The sequence below is a fragment of the Cynara cardunculus genome (genome assembly GCF_001531365.2).
Source record: "Cynara cardunculus var. scolymus isolate 2C chromosome LG 2, CcrdV1, whole genome shotgun sequence".
In the NCBI taxonomy this organism is placed as follows: domain Eukaryota; kingdom Viridiplantae; phylum Streptophyta; class Magnoliopsida; order Asterales; family Asteraceae; genus Cynara; species Cynara cardunculus.
The window spans coordinates 341,155-362,598 of record NC_037529.1 but is presented as its reverse complement, the minus strand read 5'-3'; the positions used below and the strand labels follow the sequence as shown (position 1 = coordinate 362,598).

Sequence of the window (21,444 nt, the reverse complement as noted above, 5' to 3'; positions counted from 1 at the left end):
TTCATGAGTAAACATTCAATAAGGCATTTATTGAACATTTGAACCGGTTGAAATACTTGTTGGGCATAGAAATGGACCGGTTTACCGGGCCGTGACAAGGCTAGGTGGCACAAGACCACTTGGGAACTAGTGGCATGGCGCGATAGAAGGGATAAATAAGTTTCTAAGGCTCATTTGGCGTTGGAGATCCTTTTGGCACTTGAGCAAACACATTTGATGGTCTCCCCTCTCCATTTGTTTGGTTGGATTTTCATCAATAATTGTATAGATAAAGCTAACTATAAAGATTAATATGTCTGAATGGATTGAGAGAGTTTTTGTTGGGGAGAGTATCTTCTTAGATGAAATGAACATGTTTGTTAATTGGGCAGAGACATGTTTGGAAAAATTTGGCTTTCTGCATAAAGCCCCTCCCCCAGAAACTTACCGAATAAGTTACTTTATATATCATTAAGCCACTACCAAACAGTCATGTATACCTGCTAACATTAAGTTGTTAACAAACAAGCCCTTACTTACATTTGTTGGTTATATTTGTTCCGGTAAGCATTTCATGCCAGTTGTTGAATCTAATACATCATCTCGGGTTTCCTTAGGTGGACGTACATGATTGTAAGACCACGAAATGTCATAATGTTTGTGTCATTCGATTGTTACTTTATTTGCTTAGTACATTGTTTATGATCTGATTTATTTCAGCATTTCAATTGTTTTTGGGACATTTATGTGTCACACTTTGAACATATACAAAATAGATGTTGTTTTAGGATACAAATACAGCATAGTAACTTTTAAGAAAACAATTGGTCAATAGCAAACAAATACAAGCAACTGGTATTGTTGCCACATTTACAACAACTATTTCACAGTTCAAAAAAAAAAGAACATATGTAATTGTAACCCCTCTCTCTCATCAATCTCACTCTCTATGTGGAAAAAAATTAAAAATTAAACAAAAATCAACCAACTTTAACTACTACTTTCTGTTACCACTTTTCTTTTTCATGTCAACACCGGTTACCGGCCTCCCGCCTCGGTTTGGCTGGCTACCAACAGTGGTTGCTTTCCGTGAAGCCGAACCTCCAATTCTCGGGATCATTGACCTGCTGCTGCAATTGTTCAAACCAAATCATGTCATTTAGAGCCCAACCTCCCAAGAGGCAACCAAAGTATTTGCCGTACATAAGGGTGCGTCTGGTACACTAGATAAATAAGACATCATGTTACTGTTTCACATTTGGCAGGGCTTTTATGTGGAATAGAGTGGAACAGACATGTTCCACCCCCATCCCATGAATGATGAAACAAGGTGGAGAAGATTTATGCTTTATCAATATAACCTTAAAATAAAACATGCTTCACCTCTAAAACATCAAACGAACTTTCCTTTTATATTTTATTCATTCTTTAAATTTTATTTATTGTATGTTCTGCTTTTCTAAACTCACTTTACTGCCTCAAAATATTATTTCTATATGGTTTCTATATTTTGGTTATTTTGTGTAATTTATTAAATATTAATAATAAAAAAATAATATAAGAAAAGGTATAAAATAAAAACCGGAAACTACGTAATTTTTTTTATTTTGGTGTCCTTTTAATCAATTTGACTAAAACTTTTTGATAATATATTTTGTTATAAAAAAATATTTATTTTATTGTAACTTAATTAATTACATAATTAATCAATAAATATAAACAACTCATTAGGGGTAAATCAATTATTTTATCTATTTTTTATCCTTGCAAGTTCTATTATTTTCTTACCAAATATTGAACAGATATTATGTCCTGTTCTATCTTGCCTGGATACCAAACTCACCCTAAAAGATCCAAATAGTGGTTTGAGTGTTTGATTCCAGGCGTACACTAACACAACAACTGTGGCCACCGAGTTTTTCAGGGTTAATTTCTTGTTGTCACAATTTGCCGGGGATTAGTGTTGGGATAGCATGGGACACCCTACCATAAAAAAAGAACCCAAAATAGCGACTAAAACTATATGCACAAGAACAAGGGTGATAGGAATACCTCATATCTGGGTTTTTTGTTGGCTTTGCATTTGAGTTATTATTGAATCTTGACATGGTCCCATTGGTGAGGGTTGGATGTTTGGAACTATTGAACTGCCAAAGTAGATCAGGCTCGGATGAGTCGCTGGTGGCAGCGTCAAGTTCATCGGCACCATCAGTAGTGGCAACGTCGAAACCATTTCCTCCTTGGAATAAGTTGTTATAAGATTGTTCCGAGTATAATTTTTGGTAAAATGCGTCGGACATTCCAGCAGCATTTTCTGCTTCCCAGCATCGTGCTGCTGCATCTTGTTTGTTTACCATCACCTTATCGATCCAGTCACCGGATCCTATGTCTCTATCATCCTCGAGATACGTCTCCCCAGGACTGCTTATTGGAGGCCACGGAGGTGAATTTGCTAATAGCTCATCCAAATCAAAACTTTGTGTCTTCTGTCTCAACTTAGAATTTTTGGCCACCTAAAAAGATTAAAAATGGGACACTTTCAGAAAGCAAAGATTTAGCTAAATGACCTCTTGACAAATGTTTTTTAAATCCATGACTATCCATCCAGGTTTTTAGGCATTTTTGTTAAGCAATGACATCCTCAAAACTGTCAGAAGGTCAGAACCTGTTAGAAGCACATTTAACAAAAGGATTATTATGGGCCTGTTATTAGCAGCTTAATTGGGACTCGCAACTTATTCGGTCAACTATACATGACTGTTTGATAGTGGCTAATATAGAAAGTGGCTTATTCAATAAGCTTCTAGGAGGGAGCTTTATGCAGAAAGCCAAGATTTTTTTTTCCAAACTTGCCCCTTCCGATTAAAAAACACGCTCCTTCCCTACATGAAAAAACCCTCCCAAAGAAAACCTTCTCAGTCTATACAGACAGATTAATCCACATAGACAGTATCCATACAAGACTTAATGGAAAACTAACCAAACAGCCCCTGCATACGATTGGGGTGCCTACAATTGTGGTTCATCCAGTTAATAGAATAGAACATACAGATTACCTCAAAGTTGGCTACATCTGCTCTTGGTTTCCTTCGACTCTTTGGTTCAGGGTACGATTCTCCACGCTGCAAGTTAGGAGGGGAACGGGATGATAGCTTGCCAGCTGGACTTCCAGATACTTTGTGTTCCTGATCTCCTTCTTTCTTTGCAAGAGCCGCCTTAAGATTGGCAATCTGAGACAAGAAATGTAGTATTCCATTTAAACGAACTTAAAAACAAAACAAAGATTGTCCCATATGATTAAGGTTATGGCAGAGAACCTGTTCTTTGAGATCTTTCACATCTGAACTATCTTTATGTACTTGGGCAGCACCAAGTTCAACAGTGGCGACCCGCTCAGCAAACTTAAGTGTGCTAAGTGTTTCTCCAACAGCATTCAGTTCTGGGCTTATATGAACAAACATCAGTGTCTTTGCCTGCCCTCCTGATGCATCATAAGATATATTTTTAAATTTTGGAAGCAAAAGGGAATATATATATATATATATATATATATATATATATGTGTGTGTGTGTGTGTGTGTGTGTACACAGAGAGAGAGAGAGAGGGAGGGAGGTTCAAGGGAAAATTCCCAAAAAAATGAAAAACTGAGAAACACCCCGGTAACCATTCATTTGGACGGTATGCACATGTGCATACAAGTAACTGAAGTTGTTTCTTGGTTTTTATGCATGTGCATACCGGACAAATTGCTTGTATGCACATGTGCATACCGGACAAATTGCTTGTATGCACATGTGCAGACCATCCAAATGAATAGTTACATCCTCATTTTTTCATTTTTTTTTTTGCGGTTTTCCCTGAACCTAACCCTATATATATGCATGAAGGGTGAACATTTGTCAAGATTGTGTTGTTTTACCAAGTGAATCTTGAAGTAATTGTGTTAGTTTGCTGTTTCTGTAAGGCACGTGTGAATTCTTTTGGGCAAGGGAAGAAATCACATCGCCTAATGCGGAAAGAGATTTATTGATATGTTGTGCCTCTTTTAATCTGTCTCCCGCCACTTCAGATTTGTCGACCCTTTCGCTTCCTGCAAGGTCAACTAAATGCATACAACCATGGAGAACAGCTCCAGATGTTAAGTCTCTCCCTTGGACATGTACAGTCAAGCAACTGCGATTAATGGAATTTATAAACATCAGATTGACAGAATAGAGGGAGGTTCGGGGGAAAACCACAAAAAAAATGAAAAATTGAGGAACACCATGATAACCATTCATCTGGACGGTATGCACATGTGCATACAAGTAATTGAAACTGTTTTTTGGTTTTTATGCATGTGTACATGTTATGCACATGCGCATACCAGACAATTGCTTAGAAGTTAAGTCTAGATGAATGGTACTAGGGTGTTCCTTTGCGGGTTTCCTTTGAACTTGACCCTAACATAATATATTGCTCAAATGACATCCTAATATCAAATTCAAACCTGTGAGAGCGACTACTACGGTCATTGAGAGCAGTTGCACCAACAGCACGGTTTCTATGCCCTAGGTTCATCAGATCAATAACATCATACATTGATGCCACATGGACCAGGCTAGCATCCGGGACATTGAATCCATTCTGTGAATTATTACGGATTTCTAATGTAATATCAGATTAAGGAACCTGACAAGGAGACTAGTACTACTGCTATCAAGTTGTGCAGCATCTAACGCAGATTTAGAAGTTATAGTTGCAAAGTGTACTGTAAGGCAAAAAGAAAAGGATATCTTTTGTTTAAACCCTCGGTAACAAGCAGATCCCGAACTTGCTCGTTATAAATCTCAATCATTTGAACAGAGACATCATATTGAAGGGTATCCTTCCTCTGTTCCGCGAGAAAAAACAAATCGCTCAAAGCCCTATAATTAACTCCTTGGCTGTTCTCTGTAAGATCTTTTGGTCCAGTCTGGACAAATAACAAGCAAATGGATTACAAGTTAAATATTGGATGATACACATCCTGCTTAATTTAGAGAAATGTCAAAACATCTTACCATTGTATGTGTTTTTCCGGATCCAGTTTGACCATATGCAAAGATACAGACATTGTAACCATCCAGAACAGATCGAACGAGGGGCCGAGTATCTGCAAAGACCTCCGCTGCAGAATATATATATAGGCACACATATTGCAAAAAATAAGACATAATTACTTATAATGTGAAATTTTAGAGATAAAGAGCAGATCTAATCTACCAACCTTGGGTTGCTGAGGGCCCAAATACTTTGTTGAAGTTAAATGATCGACATCCTTTTCCATACTTTGCTGGGGTATTAATGGTAATCATTCCTTCTTCAATGTTATCCACAACACTCTGAGAGTCCAATCGTCCTCCTAAGGAGGGTCTTACCCGACAATAAACTCTAATATTTCCTATTCAAAGAAAGTAAATCAAGTCTCTCAAAGGCTATCTCAATGAACTTGAAAACTGGTCATTGAACTTATGGGAAACTGCCAATTTCACCTTTAAGATCCTGAACCTGATTGTATAGCTTTCGGTTTTCCTCAAGAACTCTGTGATATCCGGAAGCAGCACTAGCTAGACCATGAATGTGCAGACCTAAACAACATCCACAACAAAAAGGTTTTAGAACTGAAGATAAAAATGCATCCTTCCGTCTCCATTGCCAAAGTCTTTTCAGAATGGAAAATGAAAAGGTGATTGTTGACAAGTGTACCGAAATTCTGAATCTCCTCATGGAATTTCATTTGCATGAACTGCATCCCAGCTTTCGTGGTTGAGAGTATTTGTTTCAGCTCCTGTAAAACAGTGGATCAACATAAATGCCAAGATTTAGAGAAGTTACTTAAGGGTGAAACAGATCATACCTTGATATTCCTTTCCTGTCCATCAAAAGCCATTTGATATTTCAGCCGTCTTCTTTTCCTTTCTTCATCAGAGATGGAGTTCTTGCAAAAGTTCTGCTCTTTCTCTACAATGGCGACTTTTTTGTCTTCCAGCTTGGGTTTTATAGGAAAATGTGATCAAAAAAATGTCAAAACTTCATATTTACACCATATATGAGAATATCTTATAGATGTTTAGATGGCTAATTACAGCCTCCATTTCTTTCGGAAAGAACAAGAATAAAAAAACCACCTGTGTATCATTAGAAGTGTGCTTCAAAAGAGTCCTGTTTTCAGTAGGGGTATCTTTAGCAGCTGCATTTTTCTGTTGATCAAGAAGGCATGAAATGCCAAGCAAGTATGATCACAAGGCAACTTGGTAGGTAATATTGTACTTTAAACACTTAGCAGGGAAATAGCACAGCTAACAAGCTTACCAATTCGAATTGGCTGGCAATGCGATGCTCAAACTCTTCCATGACCTTACTTAGCACTGATTCTATAAGCTGTACAAACAGAATAGCATGATAGCAAAAATGAGAAATCAACTAGGGAATTTTTCTGTTGAGCCAGAGAAGAAAGAGAACTACAGTGATGTGACACATTTGTGGGTATCTAGGGGATGTGGCAAAACCTGGAAACTAAAAAGTGACAAATCTATATAAACAAAATTAGAGATGTTTGTTGACACATGACTAAGTGAAAGTACCAAGTTCTGAAAATATGTACTTCCATAAATTCCTGTCTCCGATACTTAGAAGTCACCAAAACGTTAATCTTAGGCCCGTTGCATGGAAAACATTAGCTCATTATTACATGTAAAGCCATAAGAGCATCATGGTACATAAATTGATCAGTTAGTTTGTTGCCTCCTTAAGCATAACTTGAATACGAAGAGGGAGAAAGACAAGAAAAATTAAGTCCTACAGTAAGAGAGGAAATCTCTCTAAAAATCAGCCAATGTGGAAAAATAAACTTGAAAAGCACCAGATTAAACTTACCATGGGAACCTCGTCAGGTTTCTTATCTGATAGAACTGCACGGACAAGCATATTTAAGGATGAATTAGGCTGCATAGAAAAACACAGCAAGTATCAAACACGTCCATTTGACTGTGATAAGAAGAAAAGCACAAATAATCACAAGGGGAGGGGAGAGAATGAGGATAGGCTACCTACCATTTTGCTATTCTCAGTTTCAACTAACTGAGTACTCATGGAGGTTTCATTCATTGACATATTCCTTGACAAGGAATTTTTGAATGGTTCCGAGTTTTTGCGTATGAAATTCTTGCCAAAAGTGATGGGTTTCAAATTTCCACCGAATTTCCAAGCCCCATTACCACCTGTTTGTTTCCACTCATTATAGGATTTGAGTGCTAAAATACAATTGACTATTCTAGATGATTTGCCTCCCTGAAATTTTAAACAAGAGAAAATGGCATTATTGACACTATCATGAGCATACATTGGTAGCATAATGTGATTCCGATAAATATATGACAAAAACTCTATGAAGTAACAGGGTGGCAGATTTTTTGAATCAACAAAGGGTAAGAGGGAGATCGGGAAATTATTGCACTTTTTTTAGGCTATGCCTGAACTAAACTGGCAAATTGTGACCGCACGAAATCAGCCCTGATAAACTCAGTGGCCACAATTGTTCTGTACGCCTGGAATCGGAACCCTGGGCAGATGGAATATTCCCCCAGGACCTCAACCACTGCGACATAACCCTTGTGGTTGGAAATTATTACACTTGATGCCGATGGCATAAAACCAGAAATTCATTGCACAATTTTAAAATCTGATATCAGTTCCTGGAAGAACACCTACTTGCTCCAAGTCAGATGCCTCAAATGTAGGGAGTCCCATTTGTTCCACAGCCACAAGAAAATTTCTCACGTTTTCGAAACACTGATATATAGATAAAGCTGCTCCATCAGGCACAGCAGCTGAATCACATGGACTCTCAACCACCTGAAAATGATCAAGCTCTCGATCAACTTGAAAATTTATACAAATATATCAAATTATCAGACGATGGTTATAAAGATACAAATGGAGGACAGCAAAAGAAATACCTTAGGCACAGCCCCTTGATCAACCTTATTAATCACATAGCAGAGAATGAGTCCACTTCTCAAAGCAAGCCTAAATTCTTCCTCAGAAGGCTGAGCAGGCAAATCTCTTGCCCCAACAACTCCAATCATTTTTCTCAGCCAAGCAGTGGCTTCATACCTTCTTGTTGCTATAATTCAAAGATGATGCCATTTATTAGTAGCCTATTTTTCAAAATAAAATGTAGTACAAGGACTGTACCACCATATGAGATCAGATTCTAATATAATCTAGTAGCAATTAGATTGATATATAATCCAGTGACATGGATCCTAAGCAAGAATTTACTTCAGCACCTAAATTAGGTACTCGAATTCAAACAAATAAAGCAATCTGTTACATTGTTTTGCCTAAATTTTCTTGCATACAAGCATAATATGATTTCATAAACGGATTAATTATGGTCAATTTAGAAAAGTTTAAAGTAAAGAACCATAATTCAAAACAATCAAGGAGTAACTGCAGAAAGAAAAAATAAAAAATAAACATACCAGCTTCCTCAGCTCTACGAGAATCCAAATCTAGATCTCGAGGTCGATTATCATGCTGGTGAAGAACATCTTCCATGACAGATGCCACCGAGAAGGATAATGCACCCTCGGCTGCCATCATCAAACGACTTGAATTATCCAAAATTCAGTCTAGAAACATCAAGTAAGACCAAAATTGAAGCAAAATAGTTGTTGAATTAAGAGTAGGGTTTAGTTTAGCAGCAAAGATCGGAATGAAGAAGGCAAAAACAGGCACATCATGTGTACATAAATTATATATAAATGATTACAGAGAGAAAGGTGGAGATAAAGAGGAGAGAAGATGGTGGGGTTATGAAGCTTGCTCGCTTGCTTGCTCTCTAATACAGAGAGAAGAGAAGTATAACACCAACAACATTCGCCATTTTTGCTTTTTCTCGCTGTGTCTGCTTTATACTTGCTATAACACATTTTTCACTTTGAATACATACCCGCTTTTCTTATTTCCGAACCTCTTGGCTCGGTTCGTACCCAAAAATATTCTCAACCCTCCTATTCACTAACCCTCCTATTCACTATTTATTTATTATTTATTATTTATTATTTTTGTTTTAAGTTTGTAGATCAAAATTCAAATTCAAAAATATTATATTTTTATTAAAATATATTTATTATGTTATTAAAATATTTATAATATTATTTTGTTTTGGAAAATTTCACTTCTCGTCAAACTCTCTCCATTTTAAGAAAAATTCAATTTTTTTTTAAAAGAAATCCATTTTACCAATTTAAAGAATTTGTTAAAGATGATAATTTTTTATATTTAAAGAATTATTTGCATGTTTAAAACCTAATTAATATGTGATAAAATCAAATCCATTTAACTAAATACCGATAATAAGTATGGACCTTTTTTCTCGTTAGAGTTACTGAATATTTTTTTGGCTTTTAATTTTAGAATCTCATGAAATTAATCAAGATATGTATAAATTGGTGTGAACATCCATAGTTATTATTGTTTTTGTTATTGTATATTGTTTTTAAAGTAAATCGATTAAAATAACATATTATCTAAGTTATTTAAGGAATTAAATGAGTTGTATCTACTTTTGGTGTCATGGGAAATACGTTTTTCTTTTTGATTTACCCAAAAAAATTGTTAATAATTTTCTTTTAATTCAAAATTTGTTCTTTTAATTCAAAAAAGAACTTGATTATAAATGTAGTCGTTGATCATAACACGGGTTTGATTGTATATCTCAAAACGCTATACTTTTATAGAGGGAGTTTCAAATATAAATCATGTCATTCATACAAACCATATAAACATTTCTTAACATAGAGCGTTGTGAATAGCTAGTTTATACTGTTCTAAAATTATAAATAAACTTTCCATTATATACATATACTTTTAAAGTATGTAATTATGTGTTGGTTTTTTAAAGGAAGGGAATAAAAGTGTTGGTTTTTTTTAAAGGTAAGCATCAATTGGTATATGATATGTTGATAGCTTTATGGGTTAGTTTGGTCCATTGTCATGTCTAGGATCCTATGAGAAGTCAAAAGGTTTGTGGATTAGATGGTGTTTTCACCCCACATATACTTTTCCCAAACTACAATTTTTTATTTTTATTTCGATTTATAATTTCATGGCACTTTTATTACAAGATGTGTATGGTAAATTTGTAAATATGGTCTATATAATCGACTTTGAGAAAGTCATGACAACAATGTTCAAAGACTAGATTAAAAATACTGTGAATGTGATATTTGTTCTTGGCCCTAACAGTCATTACTCCTCTTCCATTAAGTGTAGTCACGTAAGGGTAATATAGTCATTTCGGTAAACTTCACCATGATCGTGTCGTTACCTTCATTATATTACTCCATAAACATCACGATTGTTGTTCTTTAAAGCTAGGTTCCATTAACAGTCATAAAAAACAGTAAGGGGATAAATCTAATGGTTCTTACCATAAATTCCAATTTGATTCAAGTAACACAAATAAGAGCGATCAAATAAACAAATAACATGAAGAGCACGAAAAAGGGACGTGGCATTAGGAAAAGGAAGAGCGTATCTAACAAACTTGTGTAAATTCATCATAAAAATTTGTGAGACAAAACCATTAATCAAAACCCTAAAATTTTGACCTTTGCCTCTGCTGCTTCTTTGGAGCTCCTTCTTCTCCTCAACCCTATACTCAATCCCCTTTCTCTCTCGATCCAAGCCTAGTCTCAATTTTGTGTATGTTTCTTGTTAAAAGCTATGCAGTTGATCCAAATCCATGCTCAATTCTATGTTCCTTTGTTGTTGAAAACTTTTGCAAGAGCAAATGCTCCGAGCCTAGAGTTAATGTCAAGGTCGAACATAAGACCGCTTCGCATATACCTCAAACAACTTATTTCAATCACTTTGAATCAAAAGCTCTAGAGACAAGTAAACTTTCCCCATATATTTCAATACCCTACCATCCAAATGTCATGCCTTTGGGTAACATTCAGTGGCTTGAATTCTGTTCCATACAGCTAGCATGATCTCACCATTTTAATCCCCTCGTTTGGTTTATACACTTGAAATGCCATTATACTCTTGGTCGTGTGATCCAAAATTAAATTTTCAACACCAAATGCTTGTATATATGTTTACACATTTGTACAACAAATAACTTAAGAAAATGACCAAATTGCCCTCCCATGATTGGCACATGGGTGATACTTAACGGAGGAGGGGGTAACGACCGTTAGGAGCAAAGACGAATCCGTAACAAAGTAGAAACCACAAAATATTTGTTGTACTTTCGAAAATTGAATGGCAGAAACATAATTTTTGTACATGGAGATTTTTTGTAATGTACTCATGCTCAAGCAATGTTAAGAACATATTGAGAATGATTAATCAATACAGACTTCTAGAGTACCTTTTTCTCTTGTAGGGACTAAACATTCTTTTTACATATCTCTAAGGACCATCAGTATAAATTATTATCCGATGATTATTTATTTACGAATTTAGACTCTTATGGACCATCAACATTAAACGATTAAAAGTTGAAAGCATTAATAAAAATTAATCGAAAATGAAAGCATATATGTGATACAATAAAAGAAGTATTGCATGTTCTCCTTGTAATGTCACTATGATCATTAAAAATGATTTTGATCATTTATAAGATGTAAATTAATACTGAGAAATTAGGTATACTGATAACGTTGTTGAATACTGTAATAATATTTCTAATAGTAATGTAAGTTTGTTAAAACATTGAATTATCATGTGATATAACTAAATGTAAATATTTGGCCATTTGATGCGAATAAAAGGACCCAACTTTATAACTAAGTGCATGCCACATAAGAAAATCGCTAAAAATGTAATATAAATTTAATTACCAGTTGTACCTTTATGGATGACACAATTTTCATTGTATTTGTACAAGACTAATTTTAACTGACAACTCTTGTTTCAGTTCATAACGTCTCGTCTCAAGAGCATCACGTGAGCAATGAATTAGGTGTACAATGGTCCGCTAGGTAACTAGCTTAAGAGTCCAATGTCCACAAGAAGCTGCAATCCCCAAATAAGTTATGACTCCCACATTGTGGCTACCATACTCGAAGCTTTGTTGGTTTGTGCAAAAATAACGCTGTGATCTTATTGTTTTTGCATCACTTGCATGACAACTTTATATTACAAAAAGACATTGTCTTATTTAGAAAATTTTCTCAATGTACAACCTTTGAGAGGGTTTCTTTTTTCTTTCAATTTTTATTATGTTGTTTAAAGTGAAAATAGTTACGGAGTTCATCGAACTGTAGATCGACCTTCCAAGTAAACACATCAATTACAAACCAATTGAACGGTGCCACTAACTTTAATTGTAACCATACTCGTTTATACAAAATCCGACTAAAAATGATACTATAAAATGATAAAATAAACACTATGCCCTTCAATTCTCTTTTATACTTAAGTATAAATACTTCAGCTCATAATTATCCGTTAGTGACTTGTACAACACATCTTCACCTTCACTACCACCCAACCCCAACAACGTCCCCGTTGCACCCACCACCCATGTTCAAACCGTGATTACTTTATTTTTTAAAAACATATGCAACAATTTTGTAATATATCACCTTTAATTTTCGATATATAAATCAAGATACGTATCTATAGAGGGTCATGAATTAGATAACATTTCAAAATTTGAATTCCACTATTAATGGATGTTGATAGCTTTGTCTTCTTTAATCGTTGATAAATGGTGGGATTACAATAACACCCCTCTCGCAACCCTTTTTTCAGGTGGTTTTTTATGAATTATTAATATTTTTATTCGATGATTAATCGTCAATTAAAACAATGAAAAATGTTAAATGATTTAAAATAATTAGAATAATAAGAAGATATTGACCCAACAATACAAGTATAACAACCACTTTTGTTTTGCTTATTTATGAAAAGAGACAATCACATTATTATAAAAGAAATTAAAAATTAATGGTTTTTATGATGTTACAAAAGAGTTTGGTATGAACAGGAGAGAGGTTGTGAAGATTTTTTGTGTTAGTTTTTTAATACATTTTAATTCAAAAAATGGGTTTGAATCGAATTTTAAAAAGATTAATATTATTGGTGTTTAAAGGGTTATATTACTTGATGTTTAATTTGTTCGGGAAAAACAAATATTAGACGTCAAATAACTACAGATAATTAAAAAAGCAAAGGAAAAATGGGTGAAAAACATCTACCCGTGTGCATAAACGGATCCAGATTTCTTTAGATGATCAGAGGCGCATTTAAGGGAGTTAAAAAATTCCGAAGCTAAATAATCATTCAAACCGAAACCATTTTGGAATACTCAAATTTGAGGTTTAACGGTTTGTTATTTTTTAGTATTTCGGTTGGACCTAATAGCATACTAGAACATCTCCAACAGAATTTCTCTAAAATGGAGAATCAAAACTCAAAATCTCTATAGAAAATTCATATCCAAATCCAACAAATTTTCTATTTTACATATTACAACATTGATTATATTATTAAAATATTATTCGTCTCTCATAAACATTTAACCTCTGTGTTTTCTTATTGGTGATGATATAATAATAAAAAAAGTTTGTTTCTCTCGATTGTTGTAATCATTTTTGGGAAGTTTTTCAAATTTAGAGAATTTCGCATTATTTTCATTCTTTCTTCATTTTGGAGAAAGTTTTTAGAAATATGTGGAAGCAAAAATTTGTCAAAAATCTCCATTTTTTTATTTTAAAAAATCTGTTATAAATACTTTTATACTATTGTTTTACTTTTATATGAACAAAATTGATTGTTTGAGACTTTGAAAATAGGACACAAATCTAAAAACATGGATACTTTGAGGTAGATAGGGAGAAAGTTTGAGGTTAAGTTTATTTTTCTTTCATTATAGAATATCTTTTTGTTCAAGATATTGGTGTCTTGGATCTTGTTTTATTCAAGATATTGGTGTCTACAATTGGATTTTGGTGTGATCCTATCATTTAATTATTTCAAAAAAAAAAAAAAAAAAAAGTAAAAATTTAAAATGAAAACAATAATATGCAATTAGTGTTTTAGACATAAATGACTTATTAACTACAACTTTGTTATTTCTTTATGCCATACCAACTAATGATATCAATTCTCATTGTCTATACTTAGAGTTAGTGGTAAAAATTAAAACTATGTGAGAACCGTAGATATCTATGTGCATCATTGATTGATTTTGATCAAAAGTGCGTTGATCGTCTACATTTATGTGAAAGCAGGGGCACTTCGATATTAAAAGTTTTCCATCGTCATGCCATACACTTTTTCCACTTGTTCAATCAAGGAAAAAAAACTACTTCAAGGGATATGGGATGGCTTGTACGATTGTCATAAAAATATAAATAGAATTGTAATCTCAAAATCGATATATTTATTTATTTAAAAGGGCATATTGGTCATCCTAAAATATGACCTAATGGCGACGAATGGCCGCAACGTTCAAAAATATTCAAAAACATGCTTTGGAACCGGAACCGAGCTTAGCAGGCTCGGGATAGAGCTGGGTAGGACCCAGGAGAGCGTCCTAGCATGGGCCCAGATAAGATGGAGTTATGAAAACGGCCGTATGAAACTTACCCTATGACTCCAATTCAGAAACTGCCACGTAGCATTATCTCTTTTTGTGTAAGGAATTAGATAGAGTACAAGTTAAGCTGGGGATAATATCTTAAAATTGTCAGAAAATCCTCAAAAAGTCACACTATTTACCCCTTAACTATGGATTTTGACAAAAACTTCCCTTCAACTATGGGGAATGATGTCTATTCGTTTCTTTAACCATTTTCACATCAATCTAAATACATATCAAAAACTACTTGAGTTGTGATGTACTAATTAAGCTTAAAGAGATGTAGTGGAAAATCTCATGTATTTTGGGTTCAAATCTAAGTGCTACCAAATCCTTTGTTGTTATGGAGGTTCATCTGCGACGATTCCAAACTATTTATGGTCGTTGAAGGATTATTCTGTACACGTAAGCTGGTCCGAAAACCCATGATTACAAAAAGACGAATCAACATCTTGCTAGAGTTATGAAAATGATTTAAAATTTACCTAACAAAACTAAAAGGCTATAAGTTCAAGTTTCATAATATATATAGGATTAACATATGTAGCTTATGTTAAGAGATAAAGCATTCCACAAAAAGAACATATAATTTTTACTTTTCCTTTTAAAACACCGAAAGAGAGCTTCATGTAAAGACATTAGATCGTCCTTTGATCCTCATTTAATTTAATTGTTTTCTACTATGAATGTATATCTCTTGAAGTTTTTTAATTCTAGAATTGTAAAAACGATGATAAAAGATACTAAAAACGATGTAATGTCATGGTAATTTGTTGTATGCTATAAGAATAGTAAAAAAAGGTAATCTTATTTAACAATATTTGGTATTTCTTAAATCACAAGATTATTATGACCACTTCTTTGCTTGTAGGGCATTGAATTTAAAGAGTAAACCCTATCACCTGCTTGTAGGGCTCCATCCTAAATTAGCAAATAAATCTTGCCTTTAAGGTCCATATGCACCTTTTTCTTTATTTTTATTTTTTCAATATAAATGTAAAATTATATATATATATTTGCATTTTTCAATCTAAAATTACTATTATCTCACATTATGAATGTTTGACTAGAGCTATTAAGTATTAATCAATGAGAATGAAAATAAAGAAATTGTTTGGTTTTATATAATATAGTTGTCTCATTCTCTAAAGACAAAGGACCATATGAGAATATGAGTTAATGTGAGAAGTATAAGAAGGGATCTAGATCCTTTATCACTTTTAATCTCATGAATTGCACTTGATACGGGAATTGATTCAGTGCATATCACTACATCTCATTAACGTCGAACTTCGATTCTAACAAGAAGCCCAAATTTTCATTCTTGGTTAATTCAGGAGAACGACATTTTCATTTCCCAGCCTAAACCATTATAAAATACGATCTCAATTGCTCATGTCATGGTTGCACATAAATGGAACCAATGGGTGAAAACAAGTTGTTGTTTGGTGAGTTTGAGAGAAATTTTATTTTGGTAGAAAAAGGGTGTCTCAAATACACAAGGCTTGTTGCCACCATCATCATATAACAACCCTTTTTGAGTTGGCTAAACAAGTCATTTAATTTAATTAATTAATGTTCTCATCACTTGGAAAGTTAAAGTTAAATTAATAAATACTTCCTTTAAGTTTCCTCCATCCATCTCACCAACAAATTACTTTAGTGTCAACTACTATATTTATCACTTTTTTAAAATAATCCTCTCACTTTTCTTTTTATCACTACATGATAACTCATTATGACATGCAGCATTAATAGCAGTCAATTACCAAAAAAAATGTAAATTACTGAAATGCCACTGGGGCTTTTGCCATTGCCCTTGCCCTAAAAGCTACTCTTATTATTCTTCTTTGTTGGGTAATGCATTTGACAAAATAAAAAGGAATAAAGTGAGGAAGAAAGAAAAAATAAAACCAAAAAAATGATGCAATTGTGTGTGTGGTTGTTTATTATGGTGATTGAGGGCCATGGGTAGCATGGCAACTGGCCATTTACATGACTTTTTTAAAGCCCAAAAATGATATGTAACAAGTCAATTTAAATGTTGTTGTGGTGTTTCAAACGGAACCAAACTTAAGAAAGAGTTGAGAATTGTTGGTTCGTGTAATTTATATATATATATATAAGGAACAACGAAGAGTATTTGAGGTGACATTGTAATAATTGAGTATTCTCAGATGGTAGATTGTGATTGAGTTTAAGTTGTCTCATATTGGTGAGAAGTTGAAATATTGGAATAAAGAATTGTGTATTTAGGTTAGATGATTTACTAATGGGGTTGTCTTATTTAGATGACACTCTTTTTGCAAAAAAATCGTATTTATATAAAAACAGAGCTGATCATTTGCGGCTTTGAGATGAGTCTAACCTATTTTTCTTGTAAAGCTTAAAATCAAGCCGAGCAAGCAAATGAGTTGTTATAATTTACGACTTCATTATAATGTGTTTTTTTTTCTTCAAGAAATAAATTAAGGTCCAACCTCTAAACTAAAGCTTGTCTTGTGGGGTTTTACTTGCTCCTCACCAAGGAATTGATTCTTTTCATCTGGCAGCCTATCGGTATCGGTGCTTATGAGTGTCGTGAATTCTAAAAGTTTCAAGGCATGGTACCTGATGAGACCAATCATATAAAGAAAAGAGAAAAAGAAGGCATTATGCCCTACGGAAGTAGGCTACAAGGCTCAACTAAAGAGATCAAGCCTATGCCTATTCTTGCCGGCAGAAAAGGACAAACACCTAATAGAATAAGTGTCTTTACTACCAACTATAAGGTAGTTTTTTGAAAGTTTACTTTAAATAACGTTTCAGTAAACTCCAGAGATTTTTAATCATTTATGGTATATTTTCCCAATTAACAAAAAATTTGGTCATTATGATGGACCATGTGGGTTTGTTGCTACATGGGCCATTGGTTTAACTAGGAGCATACTGATCCTCCCTCAAGTACTAGTTCCTTTGGGGCTTCTGTCTCCCTGGGCGATGGGCTCCTATGTCTTTTAGTCAACAACCCCATTTCATTTTTCAAATTTTTTTGGGGGAGGAGTCAATGTCATGATAAAGCAATCAAGTTCCAGAAATCTCACTCATCCAACCCCGGGATTTGGAGGTGATAGATTGCCAAAACTGACAAACGGTTTTAATCTTTACCTATTTTTTAGTCGAAATTCACTTTTTAGCTAATCCTTATGCAAAAGGCTTACGCATATGTCTGGTTGTTAGTTTTCGGCAAAAAACAATAAGAATCCTTACGTATATCGTAAGCTTTTTCGTAAGGTTCGGCTAAAAAGTGAATTTAGGTCGGAAAATAGGTAAAAAAAAAAGGGGAAACCCTAATTGTTGATTGACTATTTCTATCAATTTCTCGGATTTGGAGGACCAATCTTATAACTATGGTTTTTTTTTTTTTTTTTTTTAAGTATATAACATTTATATACAGAAAAACTAGTGCACACTTCTTACCTTTGTTAAGAATTGATTTGAATGGGTCCGGAAAGCTATTGGACGAATGGGGGTTTGGTATCTACTATCCAGAAGGGTGAAACAATGATGCATCTGTCCCCAGTTTCAACTTTTAAGTACATTATATGGCAACCCAATCAGCAGCAGAGGATGCTCCACTTACACCATGCCTGATGGAATCAATCAGCCAATTGTTAGTCATCAATGTTTGTTATTTTCTGGTCCAAAACTCAACATCCAAAAGTTAAAGTTAGCTACCTATTTCCACAGGAAACCACTTTTGAGTGTTGACATCACATGCCAGAAAAACTAATAAAAGTAAACATCCTGGAAAGAAGAAAAAAAATATCATACACCTTACCCATAAAATATCTCTAACTAGAACACTTGGTCATCATTATCACGTTGTATAATCCTCATCGCCCCTCGAGAAATGTTTAGAATGTTTCTGTAGCTATGCAAGAACCATTAAATGCACGAGTAAGGAAGTATACCCTTCTTTGTAACACAAATATGTCGCAGGCTGGTTTATGCTGCCAATGTCAGTTTCGCTTTCAGCATGTGCAAGGATGATGATATGAACAGTATTTTGAAGCTTTTATGGGAATTAGATTCTAAACTCAGATTTATGGTATCAGTTTGATATCTTGATAAACTGGGTAAAGGTTAGTTCAAGGATTGGGGTTATGTTTTGATAATTTTGTGTAAAGAGTTCACTAGCTTAAGTTTAAAGCTCTGATTAAGTTCTGGTGAAGAGATGATATGGTTAAAGCTCTACCAGTTTACATCCAAGAATTTTATCAAAGCCATAAGGCTATATGACCAATTGGCAAGCGTAGTCTTATGCTAGTATGGCACTATAGGGATAGTCCAATGTGTTGGTTGTGGTTTTTCCTAATGGGAAATAAATGTGCATCCTTGCGTTTAAGGTGTTTGAGCATAAAGCTAAGGTACCAAGTAATTGTAACATTATGCAGTTATGAATGGCTTAAGCCATAGGACTATGCCTATTATGGTCAAAATCGTAAACTCTAGAATCCAAAACTGTTCAGTTTCTAAGAAGCCTATAAAGTTAGTTTGGCAATTGAAGTATATCCAAAACCAAGAAAGTAATCATGGGAATAAACAAGAACAGAGTAAAAGGACTGAAGTTTTATAAATAGTAAATTCAACAATATGAAGTTAGATTAGATTAGGTATTGGTAAATAGCAAATATATCATCCGAAAGTTACAGTAAAGTATTCATACGTGAGCACTTGCTTAGATCTACTTGATCATTGTTTGAGGATTGAAATATTATCCTTCAGGAGTAAAGACATAACCAAGTTTTCAAATAAATGTTTAATTTGCAATACACGTTGGCCCTTCGATTGCATCAGGTTACCATAAATGATAGGGAACTTGTGCACATTTGGCAATCACAAACAGTGCAACAAAGTAGACAGTTTTCTAAAGTAAGTTATTAGGGTGGATGTGCTTACTAAGTTTGTTAGTACATCTGTAAAATGTCATGAACTCAGGGTCTAATTAAGTGTAACATGAATTCGAGGTGAAACTAAAAAGAGGCAAGACCTCATGCATTAAATGGATTATGATCGATTGTTGTTGATATGTTGAGGTAAGTTGTATAGATATGAATAGTTTCTATGTGGGATGTTACAGAAATGGTTGGCATAGATGACTTCCAAGGAGCCAAACTTCAGAAATTCCATGAAGGGAAATATGACATAATACAAGTACAGGACCTGCAATCAGCACTAATGTCAAAATCTCCAATAAAGCGTAAGCTTTTAGTATGAAGCTGGTTCTCAATAAAGCAAGAAACTATGAAAAAAGAAAATCATAAATTTGGTTGTCATTGTGCACCTATATTACCTTGTTGGAGCTTCAACTTTCAAGGAATTTATATGAACATCATCAATGTAACTACGTTCAGAAGAAAAGAAGTAAAATACATATTCATGTAACTTGTGTTACTAGGCTCCAAGCCTCAAACAGACAGTTTTCCTTTTCCTTCCCAAAACGGGTCCGAATAGATCTTTTGTTGAAATATTTGATTAACAATATTGGGATCAGTCTCCATCATTTCCCAAAATAGACCATTGACCTTTGGAATCAAGGAAATCAAGACCGGCACCTTTCAAGCCTTATTTTATGGTCTTTGCTAATTGCCAGCCATTTTTTTTAATGCCATTTATTGTATTTTCCTTATTTAGTCTTTTGTATAGGCTATATAATTCTGTACGTAGGCTTGTTCATATACATAAGAAATACAAAGTTATTTAATTTCTCTTCCATTCCTCTTATTATCATGGTTAACGTGGTATCAGAGCGGCGTTTATGATCCAAAACCATTTGTGCTCATCATCTAGCAGAACCAGAAGCAATAACAATAACCTAGCCACCCAAATAGCTAATCTTCTCAAAAATGGAGTTCAAATCCAAACCCAGAACCCAAAACCAAATCCCTCTGATAGCCTAAAAATTAGCCTCAATCTCACAAGCCAAAACTACCCTCTATGGGCTCGGATGATACGAGTCRCCATAGGGGGGAAATCGAAAGCTCTTTTAAACCATCTCACCCAAAACCCACCAGAACCCAGTGATGAACAGTGGGAACAAGATGATTTGATCATCTTTTCATGGCTAATCCAAAATATCGAGCCGGCACTTGCTAGTAACTTAACGRAGTTCCCGACARCAAAAACGCTATGGGACGCTCTTACGATTACGTATAGCARCGGCAAAGACAAACTTCAAACTTTCGATMTCCACRTCAAAGCAAACRAGTTCAAGCAAAATGGCGTACCGTTAGAAGAATTCTGGATCGTGATGCAGGGTATCTGGGGAGAAATTGAACGGCGAGATCCAAACCCGATGAAGTGTTCTACCGACATCGCCACTTACAACAAAGTCAGGTCAGAAAATAAATTGTTTCAATTTCTCAATGCCCTTGATCGAAAGTATGATTCCCTTAAAAGAGAGATCCTCCGGTGGGATCCCTTGCCATCTGCTGAAGCCGCATATGCTGCTGTCCGAAAAGAAACAGCACATCAAAGTATTTTCAAGAACATACAACAAGGGGTGGCGTCGGGTCTGAACTCAACCGGTGATCTCGATGGGTTAGGGCTCGTTTCCAGAGGTCGCCGGTCAGACCAGAAATCCAATCCGTTTGCCATTGGATATCGAGAACTTCGAGCTTCCTTCTCGGGGGCCAGCAAAAGTTGAGGGGGGACAAAATTTCCGTTATTTCGTAGCATTCATTGATGATTGCACCCGCATGACTTGGATTTATCTCTTGAAAAACAAATCCGAAGTTTGTTCAAAATTCACAATTTTTTGTGCCATGGTTAAAACCCAATTCAAAAGCGATATACA

The 21,444-nt window shown here is 34.6% G+C and overlaps 1 protein-coding gene across 1 annotated transcript; it reads right to left on the bottom strand.

Moving 5' to 3' along the window:
• Positions 1–774: 774 nt before the first annotated feature.
• Positions 775–8,876, bottom strand: LOC112506643 (kinesin-like protein KIN-14I). Its single transcript, XM_025110839.1, is given in 19 exon segments — positions 775–1,109; positions 2,032–2,515; positions 3,122–3,209; positions 3,297–3,460; positions 3,900–4,153; positions 4,470–4,631; positions 4,756–4,934; positions 5,023–5,129; positions 5,229–5,402; positions 5,494–5,589; positions 5,708–5,789; positions 5,859–5,990; positions 6,130–6,201; positions 6,314–6,382; positions 6,878–6,946; positions 7,055–7,291; positions 7,712–7,855; positions 7,960–8,126; positions 8,488–8,876. Coding segments are annotated over 19 exon segments (2,934 nt in total). The 5' UTR covers positions 8,609–8,876; the 3' UTR covers positions 775–976.
• Between the last annotated feature and the right edge of the window lie 12,568 nt (positions 8,877–21,444).